General features: G+C 27.1%; 1 protein-coding gene across 1 annotated transcript in view; it reads right to left on the reverse strand.

Annotated features, from left to right (window-relative positions):
• The window catches only part of LOC123269841 (probable chitinase 10), a 58,367-nt gene that overhangs the window by 10,281 nt on the left and 24,134 nt on the right, over window positions 1-23,952 (reverse strand). The window contains exons 3-9 of the mRNA XM_044735714.1: window positions 22,037-22,227; window positions 20,700-20,937; window positions 18,444-18,623; window positions 16,732-16,855; window positions 14,477-14,786; window positions 11,012-11,438; window positions 6,808-7,025 (exon numbers count right to left, since the gene is read on the reverse strand). Of these exons, the coding sequence (XP_044591649.1) occupies window positions 6,808-7,025; window positions 11,012-11,438; window positions 14,477-14,786; window positions 16,732-16,855; window positions 18,444-18,623; window positions 20,700-20,937; window positions 22,037-22,227 (1,688 nt within the window). The remainder of the gene's footprint in view (window positions 1-6,807; window positions 7,026-11,011; window positions 11,439-14,476; window positions 14,787-16,731; window positions 16,856-18,443; window positions 18,624-20,699; window positions 20,938-22,036; window positions 22,228-23,952) is intronic.

Below are 23,952 nucleotides of genomic sequence, written 5' to 3' on the forward strand. Positions count from 1 at the left end.
AATCCTGGATTTAGTTCAACGATTAAAATATTCGAAATAATAAATTTTCACTCGAATAATTACAAATTCCTGTATGAGGTTTGAATATAATTATGAAAAAGTAAAATTATTTTTATAATTAAGCACTGTAAAAAATTTTCCGTTATTGTGTTAAATATTCAATACTTTTTTGTGTTAATCTAAGAAAATGAACACAAAAAATTAAATTTACACATACAAGTGTATTGGTACAAAGAATTTTTTTGACTTGAATTTCTGTCTTTTAAAGGCTTCAAATGATTTTCGGATATAGTTAATTTATTATAAATTTACGGCATAATTATAAATAGACTCAAATTTTTCGTTTTATAAAATTTGGTTATTTTTTTTTTTTTTTTGTAAATATTGAGGAAAAAATGTGAAAAATTGTAACAGGCATATTTTTATCTTAAAATGGATTTTTTTAGTTAAGTATGGAACCCGAGTCGAAATTCGAGTTCCGTTTTAACCGTAATTTTTTCCCATCTCAATTTTACGGTCAAAACAGACTTGGCGCTGTATTGATAGCTCATTTAAACTGAGCCTGGTTTCACCGTAACTAGTGGAGTTTTGTCCCATTCTACCACGATTACGGTCAAACCAGGCTTGAAATAATGATAATAATAATAATAATAAATAATAATAAATTAAATTTTAAAATTCTTAGGGGTCCGGGTTCAAATCCAATTGAAATCCCATTTATTTATTTTTTTTTTGTTTTAATCACTGCAATAATAATTATTATTATGAATAATAATTATTATTGTTATAAAAAATAAGTAATAGTAATTAATAATAATTGTCATTAACATAAAAATTTGTAATTAACAATTATTACAATTACTACTATCAAGATTGTTTATGAGCACAAAAAAATATATAAAATTAATTTTGTAATAAAAAAAACAAAAATGGATGATTTCCCAAATTTGAGTCTTTTTTTTACGAACAGGGGTTATTTATTGTCCAGTTTATACATATTAAGGAGTAAGGAAATAGGAGGAAAGGATTACTTATGGTAACTTAACCTAATACGCTTCGTAAATAAAGAAATAATTAAAAGTCGCTTTGCCTAACCGAGAACCGAACTTGGAACCTATCGCTCGTCAAGACTTACGCGCTACCCGCATCGCTACACTGCCGATTGGTAAAAGGCGAATCTCAGTAGTCTCATAAACTTTTTAAATGACGCGTCTTGAAATGACTAAGTTCTGAGTGGAATCTGAAAAAGAACTTAGAAATTAAATTAAATTAAATTAAATTAAAAAAGAACGGAGAAATTAAATGAATAGTAATAATTATATTTATAGACATTCAAAATTGAAATTTAGTTACCCATTCTCAATTATTAATCTTATACTTCTATTTTCAATTGTAAGATTCGGTAATTGCTTATTTTCACGGGGTGTGAAATCAACATGATTAGATTATTTTCTACTTAATAGATATTTTTTTTTTTTTTAGAATAAATCTAAAATAGAAAAATTTTTCAAAATTTTTTTCAAAAATGTTAATTTTGGGATAAGAAAAATTATGAAACATTTCAATTTTAACTAAAACAAATTATGAAAAATTTCAAATTTTGGGTTAAAAAGTTTTAGCAAAATATCGAAAAATCGATAATTAAAAAAATTTTTTTTTTCTACTTGTAAAATATTTTTTTTATCAGAGTAAATCTAAAATAGAAAAATTTTTTTTAATTTTTTGAAAAATTTCAATTTTAGAGTAAAAAAAAAAATATGAAAAACGTCAGTTGTTGGATTAAAAAAAAAACTATGAAAAAATATCAAAAAATTAATTACTTTTAAAAAATGTGAAATTAAACAATTACCTGCGATTCTTATATATTTTAAAACTTTTTTCAGTGAAAATATGTGAACTAAGCTGAATTTAGAAAAGAATAATATTTTTTTTCCAAAATTCAAATTTTTGAAAGAAAAGCCCTTCTCTGAGATTATTATTGTTATTATTATTATTATTAAATTTTTAATTTTTAAATGTCAACTTTTCATGTTTTTTATTAATTTAAATTTTCGCGCCTAAGAACTACAAGATGGCAAGAGAAATAATAATAATCAACAAGATGACAAATATAGTAATAATATTTATAATGATAATATTATACTCCTGGAAATTTTTACGGTCAAAACAGACCTGCGTACGCCTGTTTTAACCGTACTTATTCTCCGATACCATCTTGTACGGTCAAAATAGACTCGATTTTTAGCGGCATATTAGACTTCAAAGAGTTGGGACATTTTTACGGTCAAAACGGGACTCGAATTTTGACTCGGGAAGGTCTATATATTTTTTTAGTGATAGTCAATTTTTTATATTAAGTGTTGGAGAAGTTTTGAATGGGTTGTTATTTTTATTAATTTTTTCTGCCGCATTTTTCATTGAATAATTATTAATTGATCCTGTAATAGCGATATTATTTAAGTAATTTATAAATTACCTCAACCATGTGTATTGTAGTGAAAATATAAAACAAAACATAGTTAATTAACAATAGTATTTAGCTCCAACTAAATTTGATTTTCTACCAAAGTCTTGTTTCAACCAAAAGTTAAATTAAATCACACGCAAAAAAAAATTTTGTCGTGACAACATAAGATTTGTTGTGGTAACAAATGAATATATGTCAGCAGAGGGTTAACAAATCATATTATATTTTATTTTTTTATTTTTAAACAATACACTGAACCCTACAGCAAAGTCAATAAGCGGGTTCCATTAGAAAAAAAAATAACAGTTACATAATGTTTGAAAATAGTGCTTATAAGTAATAATAATAGTAATAAGTCCATAATTGAAGAAGCTAGTAAATACAAACATAAAGTGCTCTGACTCAGTCTCTATTTAGTATTTAGTAAACACAGTTTCGAGAAACAATCAACATGATTTATCTGATAGACATCCAGACTGTTATCAATATTATAAAACTTGTTAAAGGCACACATTAAACGATATATAGGAACATCATATGTTATAGTGAGTAAGATCACGTCAACTGGACCCCCTATTTTCCACTTGATTATGAAAATTAAGTTCATGTATTTTTTTTATAAGTATATATCAAGATAAAATGATCCGCGAAAGGATTTTTAAAAATTTCGATTTTAACAATAATTTTTTTTACAATGAAAATTTTAGGTACTTTTAATTAAAAAATGGATTGTAAATCAACCGTTAAAATCAAATTAATGGGACTTGAAGGATTTGTTTTTAAAATGTTTGTATTTTAATAAAATATTAATAACTAAAAATTATTTGTTTATTATCATATTGTTAATTAACTTTTAAGTTAACAAATGAAAATTTCACTGACTTCTCGGTGAAAAAATGAAGTTTTTTTTTATCGGTTACATGCGTTATTTATTAAAGTTTAAGATTTCAGAAAAAAATTTCACTGCTCGCGATCTGTTTAAACAATATAAATTTATTTATCACAGCGCGCCGAGCGCCAGGCGCTGTTAGAATACCGCGCCGTCGAACGTCAGACTATGTTATAGCTTCGATTAATTATAATTAAAAATAACAATTAAAAATATAATTATCAAACAAATTTTATTATTATTATGATCAATATTATGGCTAATAAAATAAGTAAATTCTCTATTATTAAAGAAAAATAGAAAAAACGAACTAGTATTAAATATTAAATTTTGTAGACATTTGTTAACTTTATTTTATTTTTTTTTTAAAACTTGGTTAATAAAAACTTTTTTATCTTCCGAAACATTATTATATTATTATTAATAATATAGTAATATATTACTATATTATTACTAGCGGACCAGATAGACGTTTTCTTGTACACACGTCTTAAATTTAAAAATTTCAAGCTTATTTGAATGAGCTGTTACAGTTTGGACCGTTTTGATGAAAATTATTATTAAAACGTTATTATAATGACATATTTCAATTAGCACCTGATTGATTTTAACACAATTACACAAAATTTTTTTGAATTTCGATTATAATTTTTTTTCTCAAATGAATATTCGATACTGTCTGTCAGATCCAATGTAAAACATTCCAAGATCAAGAACAATTTATAAATAAAAATTTAATTGAATAAACATTTTTCCGTGGACTGAATTGTGAAGCTAAACCATTTTCGAATCCACCTAAAGACACACAAAAAGTTTCATTAAAATTGGTCCAGCCGTTTAGAAAAAGTTCAGTGACAAACACACGCACAGAGAAAATATATATAAAGATTAATAATACAATAATGTGTCAGAAGATAAAAAAGTTTTTATTAACCAAGTTTAAAAAAAAAAATAAAATAAAGTTAACAAATGTCTACAAAATTTAATATTTATTACTAGTTCGTTTTTTCTATTTTTCTTTAATAATAGAGAATTTACTTATTTTATTAGTCATAATATTGATCATAATAATAATAAAATTTTTTTGATAGTTATATTTTTAATTGTTATTTTTAATTATAATTAATCGAAGCTATAACATAGTCTGACGTTCGACGGCTCGGTATTCTGACAGCGCCTGGCGCTCGGCGCGCTGTGATAAATAAATTTATATTGTTTAAACAAATCGCGAGCAGTGAAATTTTTTTCTGAAATCTTAAACTTTAATAAATAACGCATGTAACCGATAAATTTTAAACTTAAGGCGACCACCGAGAAGTCAGTGAAATTTTCATTTGTTAACTTAAAAGTTAATTAACAATATGATAATAAACAAATAATTTTTAGTTATTAATATTTTATTAAAATATAAACATTTTAAAAACAAATCCTTCAAGCCCCATTAATTTAACTTTAACGGTTGATTTACAATCCATTTTTTAATTAAAAGTACCTAAAATTTTCATTGTAAAAAAAATTATTGTTAAAATCGAAATTTTTAAAAATCGTTTCGCGGATCATTTTATCTTGGTATGTACTTATAAAAAAGATACATGAACTTAATTTTCATGATCAAGTGGAAAATAGGGGGTCCAGTTGACGTGATCTTGCTCAGTAACAAAATCTAGGTTACAATAAGTAATTCATATGTTATAACAATAAAACAGCTTTGTTATTATCGCAGAATCTTTTAGTTAATTTACCAAAATTTTTTAGTTGAATGAACAAATCGAGGATATATTAAGTCTATTTTAAATCTTTTAGTTTGTACATGTAGCAATGCAAAGCTATCAATTGTGTATCCCGGAACTTATCTCTAAAATAAATTGTATTCGATATAATTTAAAAAGATTGAAATTGAAATGAAATCTTCAATCTCATAAATCGTTTATCTTTCCCAGAGTCTATTAGTGAATCGTCTAAGTAAGGTAAAATCCCTAATAGATGATCACGTACCAGTATATGATCACTCCATGTATTTGTATATCTATATTCATAAATATAGGTATACAAATACATGGAGTGATCATATACTTGTACATGATCGTCTGTTGGGGCTTTTACCTTATCTATGAGTCTTATTGTCTACTATTTGTGTTTAATTGAGTCTTGACAAATCTCCAGTTTAAAAATTAATTTACTCTTATTCTTACCCTAACTCTAAATAGCGTAAATTAATTTGAGAATTTGAAGACCCTATAATATAGCAGAACAATTATTTAGACTTAACGTCTAATAACTTAATTAGATAGACTGTACGTCTATTAATTTCTAATACAGACGGAGAAATCAAATGTTGTTCCGCTGAACCGATCTCACTTTCGTTAAGCCGTACTCTGTATCTATCTCGCGAAAGTTTGTAATTTGCTGGATTTCTGATAGTCTCTATGGGTTTCACAGCTTGAATTGTTTCACTCTGGCTGCCGAAGAATCCCGAGTGCGGTTTTTAATCAAAATTTAGCGTTCAGTTACAATTAAAAAATTTATTTATTAAATTTAATTAAATAACTATGACTTTTACCAAAAGTATGTTATTTATTTTTGGATCTTCAAAATTTAATCCAGAATTACATTTCTGAGCTTTCACAAAAAAAAAAAAAAATTAAATCGGACCCTAAATGGTTTAGAATAGTTTGAAAATTTAATATTTTATAGTATTAAAGATAATTTTGTTTTCTGAACAAATTATCAATCATAAATTTTTGATTTGACTCAAAAAAGCTCTATTCTTTAGTAAAGATACGTTGTCACAAAATATTAAAGAATTTAATTTTTAGAGTCATGAAATATTAAATTCTTTAATATTTTTGCATCATAAATATATATGATGCAAAATAAAAAAAATAATACAATAATATTTTTGCATTATATATATATTTTGTGATAAATATTAAGAATCCTTAATTTGATTGCCCCAATAATCTAAAATTGACTAAGTTCAAAATTTTATTCAGAATTAAAAACAGCAATGCTATAAGTAGTATTCAGGTTGAAATATTTAACTGGGCAATTTAAAAGTTAAATGCCTCTTGAACTATAAAATAAAATAAAACAAATCTATTTTTACGTATTGTTTAAAAACTTTTATCAATCATCCAATATTACATAATTTTTCTATAAATTAAATTAAACGAGTTTTTATCGTTTAAATAAAACTTTTCACCAAACTAAATCGGATAATATTTATCTGGTGTTTTTTTACTGGATTATGCAACGTATTTATTGCCGTGAGACAATATAATTTAAAAATGTAAAATATAAATTATTAAGGCATAAATCGCAAATTTTTTTCACGTGACGTATTTTTTCTATTCCGTATTGTGCAGAGAAAATTTATTATTCCTCTCATCTATTTATTACCCAATGGACAATAGAAACCTTATATATAAAGTTAAATAAAAAAAGTACTCACTTTCAAGTCCGGATTTTTCTCTCGGAGTGCTATTAACCGTTCATACATCTCCGGGTCCTTTTCGTTGCCCTCCACCAGCAAGTGATTTTTCAAGGTTGCAAATGAGTAGACAACGTGGGTGCAGAGACTGGGATCAATGTCCTCGGGAATAAATCTTCCAGCACCCCCGCGTTTGTGTGCCCAGTTTGTTAAGTAACAAAACGTCAGTGGTTCACGTTCTAAATAAAGTAAAACTACTTTAAATCACTTCTTTTTTCACAGTTATTTATCTTATAAACTAATTTTTTAATTTAAGCAATTTTTACGGAAAAATTTTTGCATGACTTATGTATTTCATTTTTCAAGAGTTAACGGGCTTGTAAACACTATAACTTTTGAAAAATACAATTTTTAAATCAGACTTCTTCTTGAGTCCTTTCATATGATTAATCCGGAGAACCTTTTTGAAAATCTTTGCTCAATATTGTTTTGTTTAATAGTAATTAATATATTTAGGCCGGCAATCACACGCAATTTCCTACACTGAAAAAAAAAAATTAACTTGAACCAAGATGAAAAATTCTTGAATTAAGTAAAATTTATTTAAATCAAGAAAAATTTCTTAGTTTAATAATTTTTCTAATTAAATCAAGAAGAAATTCTACAAAATTATTTACTCAATTCAAGTAAATTTTTTTTTCTGTAAACTTTCTGATCAGCCGTGATATTTATTTTTTTTAAACATCCATTTATTTCATGAGTAAATACAGCTGAGATCGGAATTCTATTTTTCACTTCATTGTTGAAAATCACCAGAAGGTGGCGCGGTAGCGCACTTTTATCAGAACCTACAGTTTCTCTCAAACAAGAACGGCCTGTTCTAAAATTAATCGTTGAACCCGTAAGTTTAAAAATACTAATTATTGTGTACTTAGATACTTAGAAATTTTTATCACGGTCATAAATTTTATTTTAACTCTCGATATTAAATTTTTATATTCTAAACTTTATATGAAATATTTTTATTCCCGGAAAAAAATTACTTGATTTAAGATCCTTGAACAAAATAAATATTTTCAACTTTTTTTTTTTTATTTTATTTAGACTGTATTTTTTTTATTCTGCAATATAATAAAGGTGTAATTTAGTCTTCGCTTTTTTAAATTAACCTCTAACAGAAGATTATGTTAAAATTCAAAACTTTTTTGATAACTACTTACAATAATTTATCTATTGTTTAATTATTATTTTTAAAATATTACCAAACTTTTGTTCATAATATATTTTAGTTTATTAATTCAAAGTGTCTAGTAAGCCCAAGAAAAAAATTTCTTAACTCTTCTTGGCAATAAATCAATTTTACAAAGTACGAAGTGTTTAACTTTCAGATAATAAATTATTTAACAAAAAAATTTTATTGTTATTTCAAAGATTCCAGGACTTTTTCCTTAGAAAATTAAAAACAAAAATTAAAGAAGCGACTTTCAGAAGTGAATTACAAACAGATGTTGACATTTATAAGTTTTGAGGAGTTAATCTGGAAGATTTACTATTTTGCCGCATTAATACTTAGTATGTCTGTTGGAATTAAAACAAATAAAAAAAAAGAAAGTAAACAAAGCATTTAGAACTGTATTTTATTTTTCTTAAGAAAGAGGGAAGTTAACACCTTCTAATGAAATCGTAGAATGGAATTTTTAATAACAGTCTCAGCGACATTTTTAACGCTTTCTTCATAACCATTTCAAAGATCTCGCTCAGGGAAAAATAATTCATATCTCCGGAGAAATATGTCTCGATTTCGGATTCAAAATGGATTTACATACTATCGTAAAAAAAAGTTCAATAATGTTCACCGCGAAAATCGTTCGAATGTAAGATTATCTGTTGAAAAAAAATTCTTTCTTTTTTTTTTTAAAAATACGCTAGAGGTGAAATTCAAGATTTGTTGCCGGTTTAATCGAGAAATTATAAATTATAAATCTTCTTCGTCGAATACTGGAGGTTCTTTATCGCAAAAATGATGAAGTTTTTAAATTCATTGCGTTTGGATGTATTGAAATAAGAATTATATCGAAATTTTTTGAAAAAAAAAAAATCTATTTGATAATTGCATGAAAGCGGGAACTTGAACATTTAAAAGTTTAAATTTAACTCAACATATGATTTAGAAAAAATTAAAGTTTCTGGTTTTCGCTGTGGTGTAAATAATTGATGTGAACATTTCATTTTTTTCTGCGTTAATTATGTAGCTAAAAAAATTAAATGAAATTACATCAAATTAATTATTTTTTTTTCTTTATTACAAAAATAATGCCACAGAAAACAATAAAATTGTTGTAGTTTGAAGCACTGAAAAGGTTGCGCAAATTAAATCATTCGAGGTTAAAAAAAAATATAGGAAAACGGTTGACCCTAAAGGCCATCCCTGCAACTTCCCGCTACCTCCATACCTAAGTGCTCAACAATTCACTTATTTTTTAAGCTCTTCGAGCTCAAAAATATAATTTATGTGTAATTTTGAGCTCTCCGAGCTCAAATAAATCGCTGTTCTGTGCTTTTGAGCTCTTCGAGCTCAAAAGGCTAAAGGATGTTTTAAAGAACACTATTTTTTGAATTTTCAAACCGCAATAACTTTTGAATAAATTAACCGATTTTCTCGCGGTTTACGGCATTCAACGCAGTTTTTTGAGTTTTTTGGAAAATCTTTAATCAAAAACTGGTCAGACGAAAAATTTCATAGAAATTCTGAAAAAAACATTTTTTTCAATTTTTTTCGACAACGATATCTCACGAACAAATTAACCGATTTTGACCGAGATGGTGGCAATCGACGTGGTTTTTTGACGTTAAAAGCTGATTAGTTTTTGGAATTGATCAGTTCAGCCGTTTAAAAGATATTTCAAAAAAACGAATTTTTGGAAATTTTATTTTTGAGATTTCTCAAAATTGATCGACTCAAATTCTGTAAATTAGTATCAGAATTCTAGGGGCAAAGGAACTCTTCAAAATGCCGCTTATTTTGATCGAATCGGATGATCCGTTCAAAAGTTATGAGAGATTTACACACACATACATACACACAGACACCATCGCGGGAATAGTCAGGGAAGCTTCCTAGGACCTCGAAACGTCGAGATTTGATGAAAACTCGATTTTCGAAAAACGGGGTGAAAACAATAACTTCTCGATTTTTGAAAATTTTCAATTTTCTTAGCGGGAAATTAAAAAGTATAAGTTGAAAACTTGTATAATATTTACTGTTATGATACTGAAATCAGCAGAAATTAAACCATTTTTAAGTTTTGTATTTTAACAAATAAATTTGTACTAAATAAAAAATTTCCCGTTAAGAAAATTGAAAATTTTCGAAAAAAGGGAAGTTATTGATTTGCGTCTGATTTTTGAAAGTCGAGTTTTCATCGAATCTCCCCGTTTTGAGGTCTCAAATTTCTCAACCAATCAATATAAAGCTGTACATTTTTTTTTTTGCTTTAAAAACTGCGTCGAATGCTTTTTTAACAAACTTAACAGGAAGTTCTAGGGTTGGCCTGTGCGGTTAACCAATTTCCAGATTTTTTCTTTAATAATTAATTAATTTATTAAAATAATTTTTAATAATCTAATCGTTAAAAAAAAAGTGAAAAAATCACTTTTTGCTAATTATACATTTTTATAAGCGATATCGACATTTGAAGTTAATTTTAAACCATTTATAATTCTAATTCTTGAGAAAATATTAATGAACGTTGAAATGTGGATGAGTTTTGTTCAATTATTTTTTGATAGACCAAAAAATTTATAAATTACAAATACTAATTTTAACAATGTATACTTTTTATCTGTTTTTTACTTATTGTTAGTAATAAACATAAACTAAATTCTACAGTTATAAAATCCCTTTGACATTTCAAAATTCTTAGCATTTTCGTGACTCGTTACTAACTATTTATACCTTAATAATTGCTAAATAATATTATTGAAATAGGTAATAATAATCGAGTGATTACAGAAAAACTAAAGAAACTGATAGTCCATAACTCCTTGAATTTAAAATAAGAATCTGACATTTGTGGTTTCGAATTTCGTAATTAATGATAATGATCTAATTGTAGTGAGTAATGACTATTCTCGTTTATCATGAATGCCGTAGTATAAAGTAAAGGTAAACAGAAGGAACATCATAAAGACTAAAAGACATTAAATCAAGATAAAAGATAGTAACCTCTAGGCGGTGAATTAATGACTAGTGAGGTCGGTTTCGACACCTTTTTAGCCTTGCTGAGAACCTCTGAGGCTGGAATCTTGTAGGGCTCTGGTTTTTTAATGACAACTTCACTGACAGTCGCCGCGACGGCACTCCAATCAACATCTTTAGCCTTTACGCCACGGGATACGCCGAGGAGTTCCTCCCTCATTGCGCCTATCAGCGGGTACCTCACGTTTCCGGGACACGCGGTTCCATTGAAGTCATCCATGTCGACTGTCCAAACCATGGCACCTCCATATCCGGAGGCCTTTATCCATTTCATCTTCCCTCTAATGGACCTCTCGTCATCAAAGCCCACCCATTGATCGCCCTGCACTAAGTATGGCACCTTCATCTCGTCATCCCATACATATGCTGCTCCACTTTGAAGCATCTCGCATATCTAAAATGAATCGATTTTATTATTATTATTATTTAATTATTTTTAAACTATGTTTGATAATAGATAAAATATTAAACTGCAAATTCTACACTGAAAAAAAAATTCTTGGCCGAAGGGTAAATTTTTTTGGCTCAAGAAAATATTAAGGAAGATTGAAAATTTCTTGAGTGGAGTTAAAGTTTCTTGAGCCTAGAAAATTTCTTCTTGCTCCAAAATAACTTTTGTCTTCCTTAAAATTTTCTTGGTGCAAGAAGTGTTTTTTTCTGTGTAGTTTTATCATTTCTAAAAGTCGGAATTGAAATTTTATTATAAAATAAATTCTTAATTTTATTGATTTATATAGTAATAATTACACTCGGGATTTATACAATGATATTCCACATCTTAAGTTAAATAATAATTTAATAATGAATCTGAGTCTATAAATAAAAGTATCTCAATGAATGATTCAAGTCTTTATATTGAGTCTTACTGCACGCAGAAAAAAATTTTGTTAAAATAACCTAAGATATGTTCTAGTAACAAATGCATTTGTTAACATAGGGATAACAAATTATATGTTAAAATAACAAAATTTAGGTTATAGCAAGTTATTGGCTGCGTTCAGGTTTACTAAGTTCTGAGTAGGGCTGACTTTATCTACCAAAAAATTAATATTTAGACACACTTAAATAAATATATCTTGCATTGTTTTATTATAGGTTTTTTTAAAAAACAATATAGTTACTTTAAGTTGTTGCTACAAGATATGCTAAGATCTGCCAAGAACTTAGTAAACTTGAACGCGGCCATTGATTTGTTATAACAACAAAACAATTTGGTTACTATAGCAAAATCTTTAAGTAGATTCGCCAAAATAATTTAGTTGGTATAAAAAATTTTTTTGTTGAAACAGCAAAATCATTCTATTAAAATAACAAATAAATTTACATTAAATGTTACATTAAATTTTATAAGAATCCATAATTTAAAAATATGCTATAATCAGTGATATCTGATTTGGAAAATATTTTAGCAACAAATTAGTTTTGTTATTGCAATAAAATGATTTTGTTAGGACAATATTGTTAACAAATTAATTTGGTCATTTAACAGACTGGTTTGTCAGTACAACTTGAAACATTTTATTAATGCGATTAATGGATTTGTTACTATAACTAAACTCATTTGTTACCAGAACATATTTTTCAGTTATCCCGTCTTTTGTTATTTCAACAAAATCATTTTTATGCGTGTGTGACTACCGTTTAGTTTGAACTTATCTTTCATAATTGATTTGAAATGATAAAAATAAAACTTTTTCATAGTTAGATTAATATTTTCGTGTCTTCAATATGTGTCAATTTAGTTTTCGTAAATTTTCGTGAAAAATATAAAATTAAATTAGATTTCAAAAGTGTATTTATTGATACCCTTATGTTTATACACTATCTGTTTCTCGCTCACTTCGCTGAGCGTATAATAAAATTGATTTTTGAAATCTCGACTTGAAACTCGACTGAAATATTTCTCTTATACTTCTACTTCAACAGATTAAAATTTAAAAAAATACGTATATTTTTTAATATGTATTTTCTGTACATTTGTTGATTGTGTCTGATATTCTTTATGAGCTCAGACGTGCACCTATTATAACATCCACTAGTTTTCTTAAAAGAAATAACTATTCATACATAAATAATCCTAATAAATCCACGCCACACGAATACAATTATATTAAAAAGCCACCTTAAAGGCCTTACACTCGCACAACATGGATTAAAGGATCAACTCAAATTTTTCTACGGATAAATAGAGATGTTCTTTCTTAAAAATCGTTTTCATACTTATTACTCACCACTCTTACGCAACCTGCACAAGGAGTCAGTTTTCGCGAAATCTGATTTTAGTTAATTTCTAATTGTTAAATAAAAATCTGACAAATTTGAACTCTTGGTTCAAAAGGTTTAGAATTCGTTTTAGAATTCGTCAACCTTTGAGGACTTAATAACTTTCCTTTCGGAAATATCGTAAAATGTTTTAAGCTGAAAAAATTTTAATAATTTGTAAACTAGCTGCTTATTTTCAATAGAAAAAAAAATTATTTTTATTATTTAATTTATAGTTTATATTTTTTGGTATTATTAACAAATATTATAACAATAATAAAATTCTCTAATTATAAAATTATTATTATTTATTATTCAAAACTTTTTTTTAACTAACAACTAACTCTTGTTAGTTTTAAAAACTAGATGAAAAAAAAAGTTTACACAAAAGCTCATCGTATTTCCGCAAAAACCTTCTTCGATCCTAGACAACAATCCGAAAGTTTATTTTTTAAAATAGGTCATCTATTTTTTTTTTATTTACAAAAAAAAAGTTACTCTGGAAAATAAAAACTCGAGCATAATTTTTTAACAAATAACTATTTTTATGTAAGGTATAGAAATGCTTCCTAACTATAGACAGATGGCGTTGGAAGTAGAGAGTTGTAAGAGATTCTTATAAACATCAATCTATCAATAAAATTTTTTTTTAACTCATATTTACCAATATTTTTATTTTTTTACTAACGATTTTGTGAATTAATGATCATGTATAATTATAAAATATCTATAAATTATGGTTTATTTTTATTTTACCGCAAAACGAATTTAATTAACTAAATTAAACGTAATATTAATTAACATAAACCGATGCAATGTAACAGCAAAGATAATTAATTAAAAATAAATCAATATTAACCCCGATAACTCCGTGATGCAATCACCCAAGCCAATAAAAAGGTAATTCAACTTCAAACAACAACTCGATTCGCGGAAGTGGTTGATAATTTTCATACCGCAAAGAATGTATTTGCATTATTATCGCTAAATATCCAATCTTACTGTTAACAATTGTTATTATCGTTATTATTTATCAGATAATTTGCCGGGAAATAAAAGCCACGAGCGTGGAAGCTGTAAAACTAATTGAGTTTGCAATAAACAAATAAACTTCTTGAAAGTAATAATAATAAAAAGAAAGATATAAAAAAGAAAAAGAAAGGCAAAAACCTCATAGTAGGCCAAGAATCCAGACTCTTTGGTGTACTCCCCCGCTTTTCCTCCCCCGCTAGCGGCGGCATGAACCCGGAAGTTATCTGGATTTGACAGTGTGAATGATCTCCCGTAAGTCGGCATTCCGATGACCATCTTCTCCTTAGGTGCTCCCAGTCTCACCCACAAAGCTGCGGCATTGTCGACGCTGAGTTGCTTCTGCCACTCAGAGTCCAGGGATGACGCGTAGAGAGGGGCATTGTGTCCGGTTTCACGCTCCCACTTACCGTGGAAATCGTACGCCATCAAGTTTATAAAGTCCAGGTAACTACGATTATTAATTATCGTTTAGTTGATTAATGGATTGACGGCCATCTAGTATTATATACTACATTCTATACATTTCAGAATAGAAGCCCCAGAGTTTTCGATTTCCAGAGCTGATATTTCATTTCAGGTCGACACTCTATGAGAAAGGGTTTATTTGAGAGTAATTAACCGCGTTTATTGGAACTCTTTTGAACTTGTTGGAAATTGACAAATATTTATTTTAATAATATCAAATTTATAGCTGATGTGTTGAAAATAAATATTCGAAATATTTGTAACATTAACGAAATTTGGATTTGTTGAAACAAATATTTGTTTCAGGAAAATAATAATTATTTGCTCGAAATATATTCTGGTATACATTATTAATTAACTAATTTGTAATGGATTTCAATGATAAAAATGTGTATGAAAATATACACAAAATTTACATCCACACATAAATGTGTTTTATATTTATCACTGATAAAAAATAAACTTGATTTGCGAGAAAAATTCTTGAGCTAAAAAGTTGTCCTTGGCTCAAGTTAATTCCCGTTAAGAATTTTTCTGCTTGATTCAAAATGATTTTTATTTAAAATGATAATCTTGACTCGACAATTTTTATTTTCAATCAAGTTCATTTTTTATTAGTATATTTTTGCCGAAAACACAAATGAACAATTTTTTATACGTAGAAAAAGAAATAATTTGATTCAAGACCCAAAATGATTGAATCAAATAAAATTTAATTAAACCGAGAAGAATTTCTTGGTTCAAGAATTTTTCTTTTGAATCGAAGGAATTTTTGTGTCAGTGCGTATACATTATAACTAATAAACATATTTATTATCATTTATGTTCGCTAATATAATATGGAAAAATAAATATGTGTGAATATAATTTTTCATACGTTAAAAAAATATTTTATTCCATGGAGGAAAAAATAGGAGCTATAAAATAAATTGACGATATTTTGAAATTTTTTGTTAACATGTCACCTGTCAAATCGCACCCGAAAGTCACACGTTAAAATCAAACATTACAAAATTCACACTGGGCCAAATTGATTACCGTCTCTATTTTCTGACATAAAAATTTCTCATTCCAAAATTTGTCCCTGTGCTTCTCATGTTAAAATTTTTGTTAAAAAAGAAATATTTTTAAAAAATTCAGATTGTGCGATTTTTAAGGCATAAAGCTATGTACTTTAAATACAGTGATCTTCGATTTGGAATTAATAAATTTTTAGTAATGAAAAATTGATGGAAATCGATCCTATTTCTTTAAATCAATTTTTTTTGACAAAAAAATGTATAAATTTTAAATGCAAGTTTAAATCAATATTTGTCTGATTAAAAGGAATTTTCAGATCTTTATGACTCTCACTGAGCTTCAAACGTTGATTGAGGAATATTGAAATGATTTCTCAACATGTCAAACAGTATTTTAAGAAATGAATTGATGATATTTTATTTTATTTAAGTGTAAATATTGCAAAATTTTTATTAAGCAAGCAAATTTCATTAAATCCTAATAAATTATCGTATTAGTTTAGAAGACTACAGACAATAGATTATAGACTGTAGACTACTAAAGCTACAGAGTAAGTAGAGAAGGGGAAGGGCAAAGGGGTAATAGATTTTGTGCGGCAGTGGGAGTGGGTGGCGACAAAGATGGATGGATGGGTGTATGGATGTGGGGATTATTTATACAGTGGAAGCTTAAATTACGTGGGACACAATGTGTCTGGATAATTATAACTGTTCCTGATGCTTCAGCCGTCCGTTTAGTCGGCGCGCCCGGGTGCACAGACTACCCAGCGGAACTTGTACTGATAGGACCGGACTATCGCCATAATTCTATCAATTAACGATTCTACCACTTGATCTGGGACGCGTTTGCTGTCGATGTTGATTTATTGCACCTAAAGAGCTGTCTAACCAATTAGTGATTGTGATTACCTCGCTACTGCCGGTACATCATATCCGCTTTTCACGTTGTCCGGGCCAACTGGCACTGCTGCGGTCAACAATAGTCTCGGCTTCTTTCGCTCTTGGGCTTCTGCTTCGAATGCTTCTCGTAGTTCTAAAATTGTTTTTTTTTTTATTATTTTCGGGTCACTTTTCATTATCGAGAGATGTGATTCATTAGCTTGTGATCGTTACTGAAATCTTGTTAGAGAATTTAGTGTGTGAAAGGAGTTGATATACAATATCATGCTTTTTGTTCTGTCGATGGCTAGCTGTGTATGATATATTGTACTTTCGTTAATTAAAATTGCTAAAACTAGAGGTTCTTTTAATCAATGTATATTTTAATATTGAAATTATTTTACTAATTTAATATTTATTGATTTTATTGTTGCTATAAAAACTCAATTAAAATGTTAAAATTAATTAAAAACTTTTTCTTTCAATTATATTTTTATGAAAGAGAACAAATATTGAAATTTATTCTTGAAAATCAGTTTTTTTTCTATTATTATTATTATGATTTTATTAATAAGATGGGTAATTTTTTATTTATTTTGAAATTAAGTTTTCATTTTAGCGAAACTCCATCCATTTTTGACAAACATAACAATCTAATTAATTTGTTTCGTACGTTTTTAAAAAAATATTTTCCAATTTCTAATGAGTCATTCGAATACACTGAGAAAAAAAAAGTATTACTCTTGAGAAAATTTTTTGTCACAAGAATATATATTCTTGATAATTTTCAAGAATATATTTTCTTGTCTGAAGAATTGATCAAATTAATCGAATTATTTTTTGTTTAATTCAAGTGAACCTATTCGTTTGTAAATCTATCAAAATTCATGCCAATATTTTATTATCATGATAGATATTGATAGTCTTTTGTCAAAAAACCAAAATTTATTTTAAACGATTCTTCACAGTAAAAAATTTTGCGTCAATACATCAAAAAATTTTGTGTTAAAAATTTTTATGTAAAATATTTAACACTTTTTTGTGTCAATTTAACACAATAAATGTTAAATTAATTTACACATAAAAGTGTTAAATATTTATCACAAAATTTTTCGACGAAATGACGTAAAATTTTTTACTGTGTTGAGCCGAGTTTTTTTTCTGGACAAAATTTTTTTTTTCTCAGAGTAAATCAAATTAAACATATTTTCGCTCATTAAAAATGAAGAGCGTTTTTTAAAAAAACCAGGAGGGTACCAAGCCAAGAATCGAACCTGGATCCTTCAATTACTTGCCTAAAAATGAAAAGGTTCCCTTCCAAAATGGATGAAATAAATTAATAGTATTATTTTAATATTATGTTTGTCACGAATGAATTGGATTTGATTATTTTGTATAAATGTTATTAATAACTGAACCCAAAATAAATTTATAAAATGACTGAAATTTTAAGTTATATTCATTAAATTTATTGATAAATTGCCTAAAATATAATACGAAAAAATAGAACGATTGAATGGATTATAGCGCAAAAGGTTTTTTAGAAATTCTAAGTAATATAATTAATTGATACGGCACCGACATTCTGTTCGAAAGTCTTGAAAGGATGGATAAAAAGGATTAAAGCCGGAAGAATTCGGTTTAATGGTTTAATCAACTCGTTTATAATTGATTTATTTAATCAGTGAGCTTTTAGTTTGTCAGGTGTGTCTGTGTATATGTGAATTAATATATATAGATACCTTTTAAGAGCAGAACGTAGTTTTTTTTGTCATCGCCTCCCTTCGGGTACTCCCAATCGATATCCAATCCATCAAAGTTCCTATCACGCAGATAAGGTATCGCGCTGTAGATGAATGTCTGTCTTGCGTATCGTGTCGATGACATGTCTTTGAATTTCTGCGTTCCAAATGACCAGCCACCTAATTTTAGATTCCATTTCTTAGTTAATAATTATAAATAAAACTCAAAATACGAATTTTATTGTTTCGGATAAATAATCAGATAAATCTCGGTTAAATGGAATGCTTATTTAATTATGATGAAATTATTTCGGTCAATGCATCAATTATTGACTGCATTGAATAACGGTCGGGCACCAATATTTATTTATAACTTTTACTATGAATAATATATAAATTTTGGAGAAGATTCATCATGTCTTGATGAGTAATTGTTTAAATTTAATCAACAATTCTTATTGGCCATTAACATATATAACTTGCACAAAATGAAATGCATTATATGTTAAAACTGAAATGTGATACATGAATTATTTATGTGATATCTGAAGTATTTTGCAATTTCCGAAGACATCGAAACTCTATATTTATTTTATTTTATTTTATTTTTTATTTTACAATAAAACTTCATATCATAAAATTCAATAAAGTTTAAAGATAATAAAAAAAAGTTTGGAGAATCCAAAAGTGCACGCCTCATAACGCTCAATCATTTTTTAAGAAAAAAATTAATTGTGTAATTGATTAAAAAAAAAATTATAATTAAGTAATTTCTTACAGAGTATTTTTTATTTTTTTTTTAAATATCGGCGCCCTTTTTCTTGTCATATACGGCCGCAGTCTAAAAAAATCTAGCTTGATCAAGTGGCGCCATAGTTTTCACGTGACAAATAAGAAAAGTTCGTTTGGCTTTGTACGGTTGTATCCGTGAATTTTAATAAAAATTCAATTAAAAAAAAAATACATAAGCTAGGCCACTGATATGAAATACGGACCCAGTTCATCGAATTCTTAAACTAATAAAAAAGGTCCGGTCTTGAAATATCAATTTGTTCGGGAGTAATCGTTGGTACAACCAAAATGGGGTGACATCCGGACGTCCACGTAAAATTTTTTTCAAAACGTTTTTTTTTTTCAAAATAGCAACATGAAATGATTTTATAAAGTAAAAGATGGTTTAATTTAAGTGTTTTTCGGTGTACATCTACTTATATTAATGAATAAGTATAATATGGTTGCGATAGAGGCATTTAAAGATCACAAAATTGCTTGATCTTGACGAGTCGAGTATAAAGCACAAACTCACGCGCTTCGCGCTATGAGGCGTGCAAAACTAGTTATTTTTTAAAATATCGTGGAAAGTTTCGTCGATAATTAAATTAAATTGAAAATAGATTTAACTGTCAATAAAAGCTTTTATCTGAGAGTTAAAATTAAAAAAAAAATAACCTTATAGGTAAAATGCTTTTTAAACTTTTTCTTGTCAAAGTGAAAAAAAAATTGGTTTTTAAAAATTTTTTTATTAATGATTCAGAAATTCTACGTAAAATTTTGAATAAGAATAAATTATTTACTTTTTTATTTTTCTCAAGAATTTAACTTTTGAATAAAATTACAATTAACTTGTTTTACACGTACCAATAAAAAGTAAAAAAAAAAACTGGCAATAAAATGCACCATTAATTTTTTAACAACCAGACATAATCATTTGAATAAACACTTTACATTTTTTCCGTTTAATTGCTCTTTTTTTGTTATCTTTAAATTTTTATTCCATCTCAGATTTTATTGGAATTTATCTAAAACTATAAGATACTTTTATAAAAAAAAATTAAGATTAAATTATTAAAAAAATAATTATTTGTAATTTATAAAAATTGGCTCATTATATTTCACAAAGTAAAATATTATTAATTTACAGTCTAAAGACTTTGGTAAAAAAGTAAAACTAAATTTATGTCAAGAAACTTTTTATGAATATTTAAAGCTCAAGCCCAAGCAGAAGTGCTTAGCTATCTTAGTTTACGAGAAAAGTGATCCGGAAGTTAACGTCCCGTATAAATTTAAATAAAAGTCATAAAATCTAATCACACTTGAAGCTAGCTGCAAAAATATATTTATATATAGATGGTATAACATAAAAAATGTCAACTAATTCCATCAATCATTCGGAAATTTCTGGATGCTGTACCGATATCTATCGGAGGGGAATACGGTTTTTCTATTCGAATATTCTTACACTCAAAAAGTACTTACCGATAGCAAGAAGAATTTTCAAAGAAGGATTTGCTTTTTTGAGCGTCATCATTTTTTCATATAGGCCAATCTTTCCGTCCTTGGTCTCGTCATTTGACTCGAAGGAGGTCAATTTGTTTTTCTTCAACCACCCAAACGCATAAATTATGTGTGTACATAATTCCGGTTGGATATCCTCTGGCATGAATTTACCTATTTTCGTTCTGTACTGCGACCAGTTCGTATAGTAGCATACAATCTATAATCATATTATTGGTCTCAGTAATATATGATTAATGAAGTAAGTTTACATTAATATTACGCGAGTAGTTAAATAAATTTTTAATGCCTTCGACGAATTTAGAACACAATATTGAATTTTAAATGATTATTATTCAACATTATAATTTTGGTAATTGTTTAGAATCACGGCTCCACCTATTTTTGGTCATGTCATAATTTTTAAAATACCAAGAAACGAAAATGTTGATAAATTTTTTTTTTCTTAAAATCTTTTATTTTTCAGTCAAATTGAGTTTATAAATTGAAAAATTTACGAAAATCAAAATTTCATAAAGTAAATTCAATTTATAAATTTAAAAATTTTTGTCTTTCATCATTTTTATTTGGAATTTTCATGATTAAATTTTCTTCAAGCAATCGCACATTTTTATCATATAATTAGAGAAAAAATTTTTCAAAACATTAATTTTTCAATTTTTGAAAAGATTTTAATTTAAATAAAAAAAAAAGTGTCCCGGTCTGGGCTGTCCACTAAGGTCTACCCTTTCTATTCCCAGTTCCCAAATTTGTCTTTAATGACAAATTTAGCTATGAATTATGGCTAAACATTATCAAAATTTTTCTATTTTTGATTAAATTTAAAGGAAAAAAGCTATGAAATTGTTCGAAAAAAAAATAACTATGTTGATTTTTAAATTAATTACAATGGAGCCAGGATCCTTATTAAAAAAAATTACCGTAATTTTTATAATAATAATTTGACCAAGATTTGCGAAATTTGTACAAGATTTAAAAATTAAAGCAATTATTAAAAATTACATTTTCAAAAACCTTAATTTGATACCGTATACGAAAATTAAATAGTAGAAATAGTATATTAAATAGAGATTGGAGTAAAAGTAGCGAGTACGTTTTTATTATTATAGAGAGACGTGATACAATAGAAGACAAAGGGACACTAAAGTGATATTGTAACATTTGCGACATTTAAACCACGCTGTCTTATATTTCAGGTAATTTAGACAAAGTATAAGGTTATATTCTCTGGCAAGCAATACTAATTTAGCAGAAAAACATTTTACAAGCTGACTTTTGCTCCTCTTTGATCATTCTACCTTGTAATCATTTGACTTGGTACTGCTAGTGGCAGTGCTGTCGCTGGTTGGCTGAAGCTCATTTTTCGTGTTCTTTGTGCCCAAACGATTTCGCGTGACTTTGAATCTGTTTACACTGGCTGAGACTTCTTGATCGCTCGTCAACGAACCTGGTGACGATGTCGTTGGCCTACGGAACCTTTTTCTCGCACCTGATTGCCCAATAATGTTATTTGTTATTATTACTTTATTAATTCCCCTATTCGCTACCTGCTCAACCGGTGATCCTTTCAGTTTATTTATTATTAAAGAGAAATCAAAGAAACAAACAGTCTTTACTCTCAATGATTGTTAAATATTAAAGTATGATTAAATTTTCATCTCTTGGATCGATTAAATTATTATTCTTTTTTTTCTTTTTTTTTTTTTTTTACATTAATAAGTCCAATTAATTAGTAATACTTTAGGTTTTAAAACTAATTATTTTTATTTCGTAACTTTGCATGCAATAACTTTTTTTTCAATTAGGTAATATAATTGAATAAAATTATTGATTCAAAAATTTCTCTTTTCAATTATTAATTTATCAAATAATGAAAGATTTAATGAATATCTATTTTTAATGAGGAATTCATTATTTGAAATTAATCAATTAAATAAAATGAGGACGTGATTTTCAAAAGGGTATCTTTTCATATTTTAAAAGAGTAGTTTTTTTAACTTTTAAATATTATTTACTTCGAGAATTATAAAGATTTCTAAATGAAAATCGAATTGTAGCTTCATAACCGATAGCACTTTATAAATAAATTAAAAAAGTTTGATAAAAATATTTACACTTGAAAATAATCAGTTTTTTATCTCGATTAATAAAAAATGAAAAGATACCCTTTTGAAATTCAACTCCTCAAATACGAATTATTTAAATATATCATTTGTTGTCATGAGTTATTAATTTTTTCAATATGAATTATTTTCATAAAAAACTTTTACAGTCTCTATAAAAAAGAGTTAATTTCATGCATAAAGATTTTTATTAAAAAAAAAAAAAAAAAAGTTTGGAAAATCCAAAAGTGCACGCCTCATAACGCTCATTCATTTTTTAAGAAAAAATAAATTGTGTAACTGATAAAAAAAAAGAAAATTATAATTAAGTAATTTCTTACAGAGTATTTTTTTTTTTTAAATATCAGCGCCCTTTTTTCTTGTTATATGCGTACGCAGTCTAAAAAAATCTAGCTTTATCAATTGGCGCCATAGTTTTCACGTGACAAATAAGAAAAATTCGTTTGTCTTTGTACGGTTATATCGTAATAAATTTTAATAAAAATTCAATTTAAAAAAAAATACGTAACCTAGGCTACTGATATGAAATACGGACCCAGTTCATCGCATTCGTAAACTAATAAAAAGGTCCGGTCTTGAAATATCAATTTGTTCGGGAGTAATCATTGGTACATCAAAATGGGGTGACATCCGGACGTCCACGTAAAATTTTTTCAAAACGTTTTTTTTCAAAATAGCTACATGAAATGATTTTAGAAAGTAAAAGATGGTTTGATTTAAGTGTTTTCTCCGTGTACATCTACTTATATTATTGTATAAGTGTAATATGGTTGTGATAGAGACATTTAAAGATCACAAAATTGCTTGACCTTGACGAGTCGAGTATAAAGCACAACCTCACGCGCTTCGCGCTATGAGGCGTGCAAAAATGGAATAAACTTATTATCATCCATGATTAACTAATGACTATAAATTTTTTTTTGCTCATTCTGATGACTAAATTTTTTTAAAGTTATTGCATATCCAATAAAAGTCTATTCAATTTTAATAATTATATTTCATCGTAAGTTTATCATTTTGTCTCGAGTGTGAATAATTAAAAATTAAAGTAACAAATCATGGTTATAAAAAATAAAAATTTTCCCGAAATT

This window comes from Cotesia glomerata, linkage group LG7 (assembly GCF_020080835.1).
Source record: "Cotesia glomerata isolate CgM1 linkage group LG7, MPM_Cglom_v2.3, whole genome shotgun sequence".
Taxonomy (NCBI): domain Eukaryota; kingdom Metazoa; phylum Arthropoda; class Insecta; order Hymenoptera; family Braconidae; genus Cotesia; species Cotesia glomerata.